Source organism: Egretta garzetta, unplaced genomic scaffold (assembly GCF_000687185.1).
Source record: "Egretta garzetta isolate BGI_Z169 unplaced genomic scaffold, ASM68718v1 scaffold622, whole genome shotgun sequence".
Lineage (NCBI taxonomy): Eukaryota > Metazoa > Chordata > Aves > Pelecaniformes > Ardeidae > Egretta > Egretta garzetta.
In genome coordinates, this window is record NW_009258780.1 from 502,275 (window position 1) to 513,067 (window position 10,793).

The 10,793-nt window shown below is 42.4% G+C and overlaps 1 protein-coding gene across 1 annotated transcript in view; it reads left to right on the top strand.

Moving 5' to 3' along the window:
- ANK2 (ankyrin 2) overlaps positions 1 to 9,954 on the top strand; it is a 121,100-nt gene extending 111,146 nt beyond the window's left edge. Inside the window, exons 21-23 of the mRNA XM_035889080.1 lie at positions 2,284 to 2,382; positions 4,489 to 4,587; positions 9,865 to 9,954. Coding sequence (XP_035744973.1) covers positions 2,284 to 2,382; positions 4,489 to 4,587; positions 9,865 to 9,954 — 288 coding nt within the window. The remainder of the gene's footprint in view (positions 1 to 2,283; positions 2,383 to 4,488; positions 4,588 to 9,864) is intronic.
- The last annotated feature ends 839 nt before the right edge of the window (positions 9,955 to 10,793 follow it).

Genomic DNA, 10,793 nt, shown 5'->3' on the forward strand with positions numbered 1-10,793 from the left:
GAACGCAGTTTACTTGAAGACAGGTTTGGGGTTTTTTTGAGGGGAATCTGGGTACGCTGTTACTGGTGTGGGCCCACTGAAACGGGCCTGACTGCCTACAGCCAAAGTCTGAACAGAATCCACTGACTTCAGCAGTTTCTTCTAGTATAAACGGGTGGGCACAACAGCTGAATGTGACGCCTTTTGTAGCAACAATTGTGTCTCTCCTCAGTATGCACGGAGAGAGGTTTGGGTGACAGCAACAGTGTGTTGCATCACATCACCCTTACTGGAAAGGAGCTGCAGGGTTTCAGCTTAAAGCTGGTTTCGGGCAATAGCTAGCCGCTAGCTTCAGGCGGGATGTCTTGGGATCAACGTGAAGAAGTCCATTGATACTTCTAGTGACATACTTAGTGTTTGTAAGATCTAGTCAAAATCAGGCTTGTGGTCTGCTGGTCCCTCTGGCCAGCTCCTCTGTCCCCAGCTGCGACCTATGGGATGGATTCATTTCTCAGTGAAGAAGCAGTATTTCATCACAGTGGTCACAGCTCAATGTGGTAAGAAACAGCAAAGTAAATAAAGAAAAGGTGCTGGCCCGTCCCTCCTGAGATCACCCAAAACCAATGGGCAAAACCCAGGGATTCCAAAAGAACAGGCAACACCACTAGAAAAAACAGCTGATAAGAATTAATGATGCAGACACCAGCAGGATCCAAATGATAGGTGCCAAGGCACTTAGCTGAGGTATTTGCAGGCTAACTAAAGGTTGACTTGCTTCTTTAGTATTAGGTCTCACTCTATGTCTGAGGAGCCACTGGGCCAGATTCTGGCACCATTTCCCCAGGTATTTAGCTTATTTAGAATGATTTCATTAAAGTCAGGAAGTTTGTATGAGAGTATGGGGCAGTGGTTCTCCAGAATCTCACACCTAGGGACCAATGAAAATACTGGCAATCTGTGAGCTGGTACCATGGACTCGGTCTAAAGAGCAAATCCATCCTGGCTGGATGCAGGACGAGCATGTTAAAGAATAAGTAACCTCTATTGCAGCTTGGTCTTTTAACTAGATAAAGACTGCATGATGCTTTGTGCCGTCTCCAGGGAAAAAATAATATGGCTGAATTCTCTTTTTGAAGGACTGCACTAATATTGAAGTAAAGATATTGAATTTACATTGCACTACAACCTACAGTAAAGTCCTCCTTTGATTAAGACTGCACGATGCTTTGTGCCGTCTCCAGGGAAAAAATAATATGGCTGAATTCTCTTTTTGAAGGACTGCACTAATATTGAAGTAAAGATATTGAATTTACATTGCACTACAACCTACAGTAAAGTCCTCCTTTGATTTCTTAGTAGTCCGTGCCCACATACTGTAAATATAAGAACTGTAACAGTTCTGACCTGTCACTATTTAATTAGTAGTTCAAAGCATTATTTGCATCTATTTGTTTGCAAAAGAGGGAGCTCTCCCAGTGTGTCTTTCGGAGCCTGCCCCCAGTCTTTACATAAGTGCACAGTGAGATCAACTTGCTGTTTTCTTCCAGTTTATTCTCTGCTTGCTTTCAAAGCCAATTGCAAATAATTTTATAAATTAATTGCCTGAGTGGCCTTACACAATACTATCCCAGATCAACTAGCTGAAGTGCACTTTGGTTATATTTCTGCAATGTGTAACATCAGAGTGAATCAGTGGAGCAGAGAAGTATATGGAGTTAAGCGTGTTTATTAATACAGACGTTGTGTACGTGTTTTTAAGTTAATTATAGCTTGGTCAAGCCTTTTGAAGGCAAAGTAAAGCTAAAATTGATTGACGTTTGTAATAGGTTATAGCCTTTTTAAAAGCAAATAGTTTCAAATCACTGCTGTTAAAAAATTAGATTAAAATTGGCTCAAATATTTTAAAGGCAAATCTTGGGGCTTCTATAGGAAACAAATATGTGAGAGGAAGAAAAATATTCTCTGCCTCAGCTCTGACTTTATATCCTTAGCATGCCACTGTACTGCTCCTCCTTGTTCCTCCCTCTGATTTAGGAAGCGAGGAATTATCTATCTTCCCAGAGATTGCTTATGTTGGTGAGATGAAAGACAATTTGTGAATAAAAATATTATCTTCCTTTGTCTTTTCATTAATCCGGGGAAGGAGTATTACTGAAGATTTATTACCTTTGGGTTGATGGCCTGCTTTCTTTTTGAAATGTCCCAAAAGGAGCAGAAGGAAGCAAAGCGAAAGCGTCTAATCTAATTACTGGTGCTTGTTGTTCTGTGTTTGTTTGCTTTTATCGTAATCGCCGTGGACAACAGAACGGCTACACCCCTCTTCACCAAGCTGCTCAACAAGGCCACACTCACATCATTAACGTTCTTCTCCAACATGGGGCCAAGCCCAACGCCACCACCACCGTAAGTCTGTGAAGTGCCAGCGGGAACTTGTTTCCCTGGACAGTTCTTTTCTTTCCTTTCTCGGGGCTTAAGAGCAAGCCTTTGTTTTGGTGAAAGTATTCCTCATACAGCTGGTTGTCAGATGTGTAAATGTAACTTCCTCTTCTTTTCCTTATCCTCTTAAGGCAGTGCAGATCAGATCTAACTCACTGGCTAAACGTGAGGTGGGAAAACTGATTTCTGAGCTGCAGGGTCAGGCGGGCCACAGCTAGCTGTGCCGTGCTTGTTCAGTTGCCCTTTGCCTCAGCTCCTCTGTCTGTAAATTGATACCTCGATAAGGACTTTTCCATAAAAATTAAGGGGAAATTGGAACCTGGGCTTTTTTGAAGATTTAGCCCCAAATTTCTGTCCCTCAGTCCACTGGATCTGTTTCAGGTTCTCACTGATGTTAATGCCTCCTCAAAGACCGTCAATAACCTCTGGCACAGCTCCTTCTCCACAGTCAGCCAGGAATGCAACTGCCCTATTTCATGTTGCTGTTGTTATTAGTCACCTCTAATTGGGCAATCTTGAAAATGCAGCCGGAGTGTCCAAAACTCGTGTCATTCCCCAGAGCGGATCAGGTTTCCGCGTGCATGCTTAAATCAGCACTGGCGCCCTGTTTGGTCCTGGAACGATCGTGTTGAATAATCTTCTGTGAAGTTATCCAAAATACTGGTTTATGCACCAGATCATCACTCAAGAGACCGTTGTAGCCAGCTCCTGGGGCTGTGGGTACCATTGGGTGAATTCAACCGAAGGGCTCTGTACTTGCTTTCAGTCCTCATGTTGGGGCTGTCATGCCCAAATCTAACCCAAATCCAAGCAGGGTCTCGGGGATGGGTCTTTGCTGCACAGTTTGCATGCTGTTTCAGGTACTAGATCTGTTCTCGTCCACACCTAGCAACCTCTAGCTTTGAGGTAAGAGAGAATTTCAACCCAAGACATCTGGCAGGGGGCTATGGGAGCAGGATGCGAGCAGTTAATGTGCAAGTGATGGTAACAGTCAAATTATTTGGGCTGTGAAGATGCTAATCTATGCATTTCGAGCTGCTAATCCACAAACACTGTGTTGCTTCAGGGTTGCTGAGCTAGCCTGATACAGAAGAACTTAAAGTATAGATAACTAAAGCCAATACTGAAGTAGAGAGAAGCCCTCGGGCTGGTACCCTGCGCACAGTGTGCAGGGGTGCAACAGGAGAAATTATTTCAGTGCAAAGAGCGGTACGGTGGCTTTCCACGATTCCCCCCGTAGGCCGGCGTGTTGTCTGTTGGTTCAGTGCAGAATAACACAGAACGATTCTGTGTAGAGCTCTTTGCAAAGACACACATCTCTTTCACCTCTCCCCAAGTCGAGTGACATGGGGACCGCAGGCTGCCAACGTCCCAGGTGATGACCTAAACACTTGCTGAATTATCACTTTAATGTCCCTTTGATGAGTGGCACAGCTAAATATCATGGGCATTTAAACTGCAAATAAATTTATTTAAATGGAAATTAATTCCCCACCGCCAAGCCTTTATATAGGTTGGTTTTGTGTCTGTTAAGTCATCAGCTTTTGTGCACTTTTATTGGACATACATTTTTGTTGTAGGGAGTAGTGGAAGTGTACATGGACAACACAGCTGTAATCTTGTATTCCCCCAAGAGGGAATTGTACCCAATAAAACCTCAACAGTTTCAACTGGAAGTGGAACTGCAGCATTTTAAAATACTTTTTTTTTTTAGAAGAGTGTTTCTGATATAGAGCCGTTTAAGCAAAAGAAAATGTGAACTTCTGCAGACAAGACACGTTCTGCGTAGTGAAATTTGAGCACCGAAGGGTTAAACCATACAGCGCTTTTTTATTTAGAATAGCAGGCAGTTGTAAGTGTGTTGTGTTGCCATGGTAATCGGGGCTATAGTCTTAAAGAAGTTACAAAGACGGAGTCAGATGTAACGGTAAAAAAAACCAGTGATTTTCCTAGGCTGCGCCTTGTTTTGGATGGAAATGCTGGCTCATGCAGTGTTGGGTGATCTCATTGGTTCGCATCACAGTCCTCCCTCTCATCGCGCTCCCTCTCTCCCCTTCTCTCTCTTCCCTTCAGAATGGTAACACTGCCTTAGCTATTGCAAGGCGGCTGGGATACATCTCAGTGGTCGATACGCTGAAGGTTGTAACGGAGGAGATTACCACCACCACAACTGTGAGTTGCAGATGCATTAAAATGTCTCTCTTTATTCAGAATGTTGTCTTTCTCTTCTTCCCTCAGACTCCCCATGTATCCCTCTCCCTTTTTTATTTTCTGGTTTAGTCGTCTCCCCCCCTTTCTGTTGGATTTTTGCAGAAGTGCTACAATGCTTTCAGTGTATCTTTTAAGCGTGCGCAACACAACAGGCTTTGCTGAGCTAGGTAACAAAATCTCTGTGCGTACAGACGGAAAACAACTATTCAAAAGCAGAGTAAAACTTTTTTCTCAAGACAAACTCAAACTTTCCAGAAGTTTGCGTGTTGTTGTTGAGATCCTGCCCTCTTTCTCCGTTTCTCTTTCCACCTCTCCTTTTCAGTTTTGCCCTTACATTTCCACACTTTTGACACCTACTGAGGCTCAGCCATTGCAGCGCACCACAGCGAGCTGCTTAACGTTGGGACTGTACCAGCCCTGGAGGGGTGCCAAGCTTAACGATGCTCGCTGGGTGGCTCTGAATCACATCAATCATCATCGTACTCGAGACACTTTCCCTTCAAATAGATCCTGTTTTTCAAAAATATGACAGAATCTTTCCTTCCGTGCTCAGTCCCCTCAGTCCCCCACGCTCTCGGCAGTCTGTATGTTGACTTCAGGGTTTGTGACAGTATGTGCTCAACATCAGCGGGGTGGTACTGTTGCTTTAAGCCAGGAGAAACCAGTATGTTCTGACGCTCTGCGAGGGGAAGGTTTTATCTTCTTGGACTTTTACCTCCCATCTACAAATATTTTAGCAGGTAGGAAGGGAGAACAATAGAAATAGTGCACCATTTAAGAAATTAATTTTAATTTACATTTCCATTACTGCATTTTATCTTGAAATGCTGCTGTAAGGTCATGCCTTTTTTTTTTTTTTTTTTTTTTTTTTTTTTTTTGTAATGCAAGAAAGATTAGCAGTCTAGAAAACCTATCAGATCTAGATGTCATTTAGGAGCTCAGAGCCATAAAACCCCACAGATTACTTAAAAGATGCCACTGCTCAATCAGAGGAAGGGAAGAAATCCAAAGTCTGTTGTAAAGAAATGAGAAAACAATTTTGATTTTGTTGCACACTGACAGCAAGTCCCACTGGTACTAACGGAGGAAGATGGAATAGAAGTAACATGGCATAAAGTTACAAATAGAGCGAGCCATAATTTATTAACGACCTGCAAAGATCAGACTGAGTCAGGTTTGGACAAGGAATTCCAGCGTAATTCCAGAAGTCTCTTAATAAAGACTGTATGTTTCCGTTGTTATTTATTTCATTTCGCGTTCTTGTTTAATCATACAGCACATCACACAGATGTGCATAACCCCACGAGTATCTATTCAGAGAGTTAGAAAAATAAAAACTAGGTAAAATTTTTCAAGGAAGTTCAGCCCTTTTGAGAAGTGGATTTGTTAGCTTCAGATGCCACCTTTGCTGTTCCCCGTGCTGTGTCCTGGCACACTTTTTCCATTTACGCCTGCTCTGAGGGTAATGGATTTTTCTACCAGGTCCCAGATGCTTGGGGTTTAGGACTGAATCAAATACCGAGCCTTACTTGCATGGTTGAGCTCTAATGCTTGCATAAAAATCTGAAATCTTGAGCTGCATCTGTGTACAAAGCTCTACTTTTAAAAGTCAGGTGGGAACCCTTGATAAACTCCGCCAATTTTTCAGCTATGAACTTGTCTGAATCTTGCACCTTAGGGATATACAGACTATAAACCTCTGGTGGGGGTGCTTGTGGCGGGGACTGTTGATGAAAGATAATTTAGAACAAGTCCTAAAAAGGAGGGATAAATGGCAGGCACTCACAGGCACCGCCTGCATTAAGGTTCCCCAGATGGTGAGGTTGGTGTTGCCAAACCAGAACGCAGCGTTTAGCGCTGAAAAAAAGGTGCTGTCACCATAGCTACTTCATTCTCTAAGGTTGTAGCCGAGCGATGCGTGGAGGATGTTAGACCGGCCGACGCTTTATTGATATTCAAGTCACTGGCATTTGGGATGAGGAAAAGATCTCCGGTGCCAAAGCCTTTGGTCTAACTTTGAACAAATTTCCCTCTTACTTGCATTAGTGTTGTTATTAGTGGGACCACACGGATGTAAAGCAATAGAGAGAATAAAGTGCACTTATTTTCACTCACAGATTAGAGGCGGTTAGGAAATAAATCGGAATATGCTAGACCTCCGGAGGTATGCTATGCAATTAAGTTTTGGGGTCCTTCTACAAACAGGCATAGCTTTCCTGTGGACAGATGAATACATGAGGAGTTTGGAGGTTGCTTACGGTATACGGCTGTTGAGTAAGTAATCGCTGAATGTACATATAGGTTTATATACCTCAGTTATATATCTGAATTATTCTATACCACCAGATGAAAATGGGGCCTTACAATGAAAGTCTTAAATACAGAAGCCTAAAGTACAGAATTGAATTCTCAGTGGCACTGAACAGTAGGGACTTTGAGAAATATGCCCTAAGAGATTTTCAAAGGGGGCCTTTTATGGGGCTAGATATGGATTTTAAGTTTTGAAAGTATTTGACGTTTCCAGTGTGCCTATCAATTAAAAAAAAATTCCAGTATTGTATTAAAAGTTCATTTAAAAACATTAATTCACAACTTCTGTTGGGAATTGATGTAGAACTCACGATCCTTGACGAGTTCAGTGTTCCAAAGGTAGCATTACAGATTTTTTGTTCATGCTCTCCCTTGATTCCATTTTCCAAACTTTGTTTCGGTTGTTAAATTATGTAATAATTTTCTCTGACTGAAGGGAAAATCAGGAAGCACATCAAGTATCATTACTTCTCTGTAAATAAATAATAATGTCTGAGAGCCTCAGTCGGAGAGCAGATTGTTATTATACAGGGGGCCTGTAAAAACCGTATTTATGAATAAATTGATAATCATGACAAATAAGCCTTAGGTACTAGGGGGTGCAGATCTAAGTTGATAGAAAGTATGCAGGGCACCTCTACGCCTGTAGCTTGTGGGCTGGAGTATCGTAGCAGCCTTTCACTTCTGCCTCCTTCTAACCAGATGGGTTTTGTACATAAGCTAAGGTTGGGAACCAAGTTTTCTTAAATTTTGGTCATACAGCAGGCATACAGAACGCAGCATTTGTGACTCCTAGGCAGGCCCCTTCTTTCCCCTTGCTTCAGAATTTGGTCACCTCCTCCTGCCTTTGGGTTTTTTCCTGACTTTTCAGTTCTTTTCCGTGGGGAACATATGGACGGGCAGCAGAGGATTTGCAGTGCACTCTGCATAGATCCAACGGCAACGGCAATTACAGTGCCAGTGAGTTGGTACTCGCAGCGCTTTCCGCTTCGCTTGGAAATTACCCGGCCCCCTTCGCCTGGGTTCATTTCTTTAGCCCAGTGTCAGTGATTTTTTTTTTTTTTTTTTTTTTAAATTTACGATATATCTGTTAACTTGCTGCCGTGTTGTTGAAGAGATGAGGTCGGCATCACCTGAGTGATAGCATCCTCCCCATCTGTCATCGCTGGCTTTGTCACCTTACTGCTGCCTGACATTTCTATCCGAGGAAAGCCCTGGGAATTCGGGGCGGGGAAGTCAAACATATCGATGGAGGCATTTGGTGAATATAAACTCATTTTCAACAGAGAACATGTGTTACGAAAAACCACTGCAACAGAAATAATTAATTGTCGTGAATCAGGGGTAAGCGTGAATTTAGGAGGCCTGGTTGGGATTGCCATTTGAAGCAAAGGACGTTGTTCGTTCCCTGCGCTTCAGGAGGGTGAACTGAAAACAGCTGCCGCAGTTAAATATATTTCAAAAATGTAAAGCAGACTTTCAAAACAAATTTCCAAAGTAATTACGCTGTGGGTAACATTGTTATTTATAGAAGTGCAGGATCTTGTAATAATCAAGAGCGCTATCTATGTTGGTTTGTTAGAAATCGAGAAGTGTAAAACAGAATTGGGAAATACCTAGGAAGTTTTGTGCAAGAAAAACTGCTGGTGACTTCACTGCTTGATATCAACGGGCGTTCTCCCAAAAACATGCTGCAGAAGGGACTCGGCATTTGGCTGACATTAAGTATCCCTCGGATTGCGCGCTCTTTCACTACTTCTTCCTGCGATGTTGATTTATGCTTGATAGCATCCCCGATAGGGAGCGAAGCGCTGCCGCAGCGGGAGTTGCGCACGACGCATGGCCTCCTGACATCCCGCTCCATGTCAATGGGACACCTCTCCTCCGACGTACCCTAACAGGCTCCCCAGTTCAGCTGACTGGTGCAGATCTGGGTGGAGCGAGGGAAAAATCTCCTTTTCTGTAGTGACTAACGCTGTTCTGATCACTGCTCTTTTTTTTTGAAGTCCTTGGCATTTTGCATTTTGTCTCCTGTATCGTAACACGCTGCGGTTTCCTGCAGTTTTCCTTTTTCACACCTTGTGCTTCCTACAGTTTCTCTCATTACCTTCTTCGTCTCCTTCTCCAGTGTGTATTTTGATGCTAAAAGGATGTCCCTGTTTGCAATTCAGCACCCCTGAACGTCTTCTGGAAGTCATTTATGAAGATAAAATGATAAAAAAAACCTTCCAGCCTTCTCCTGCTCTGTGCTCTCACACTTAAACAGGGCCCCCCCAGCAGTTCGAGGTGCACAAAATAGATCAGAATTTTCAAATAACTTTTTTTTTTCCCCCTGATGTATATGTGATTTGGGGGAATATACATGATTTATGAAAAAGATATCATTACTATGCAGTGTAGTCACTTTTGGGCGGGGGGGGGAGAAATGTTTCGAGTGATTTGTGTAAATCCCTCACATCTTCTTTGAATTTAAAAATTTCACATCATTCATAACTTCGTTTCCAAATGCTTTACGATTTAATAATTTCCATATGCCACATACAACTTTCTGAAGCTCTTCTGTAGACATTACCTAATTCATTTTAAAATCATCTTGGAAACATTGAGCTGAATTGTTCTACATGCACCCCGGTTATAAATAAATTTGCTGAGAGCTTTCTTTTCTTTTCTTTTATTCCTCTGACCAGCTCGTTATCTTTTTTTTTTTTTTTTTTTTACTTTTTTTTCAGTCAGAATAAATGTTACCTTATACAGCGCTAAGAATAGGAGCTTCTGGAATAAAGATGAAAAATAAAGTTAGGGGAAGGGGAAACTTGTTATAAAATACCTCGGCAGATCCCATGGCTGTTGCTGTTGAAAATATCCTACTGTAACCTCTGCTGCTGCTTCTGGTGTTTAATTTGACGATGGATGCTTCTGTCTTTGCAGACTGTAACAGAGAAGCACAAGCTAAATGTACCCGAGACAATGACTGAGGTCCTGGATGTTTCAGATGAAGAAGGTGAGCAGCTTTGCTAAGTTCCTATTCCGTATCACGTATGTAACCTGTAATACAGGCTCAAGGTAGCTGCTTCAGTACTTGGACATCTTCATTTTGCAGTGCTTGAAGTGAAGTTCTATGTAATGGCCTTTTTTGAATGATGTAATCATTATGGCGTTCGAATAAAGAGGCCAAAAGTTGACCCAAACCAAAATCATGGAGCCCTACATCTTTTTCAGAAAAAGCTTATCTGAACCAAATCAACAAATGAGAACATTTCCCCACCTCAGACTTGAAAATTTAAACGTAGAGCTGTCCCAAAGCTGGGTTTGACCCTCCCATAAAGAGGAATTTGAGCAGTAAATTTTTTGGATCTGTGCCACCTATTTCAGATACATCTATCTAGGAGTTCTGCCTAATTGGAAACATTTGTGTAAGAAGATGCATAAAGTGGAAGGTGAGGACCCTGTTCCCTCGAGGGAGCTTTTGGCACGCACGAATCTCGGATACATACGGCATGACGTAAAGTCACAACATGCTCATAAGTTGGGCGCTTTGGTTTCAGACGCGATTGTACATACACGCAGGGGGCATGTGTTGTACCGCTTAGCTGCGGCCCAAGGAAATTTCTGTGAACTTCTGGAGGGTTTATACAGCAGAGAATTAAGGAAACGGCTTAAAACCATCCCTTTCTAATAGCTCACACGTGGCTTCTTACAAATTTTAATCACGGTGGCATCCAATAAATACACAGCCATTTGCAAGGATTTTCCAAGTTCTTTTTTACTCTTGATCAGCCTTAATTAATATTACAGTATCTTACCTGTGGTTTATGGTTGATATTATTATTTCATGCAAATAATTTGGTGAGTGACCG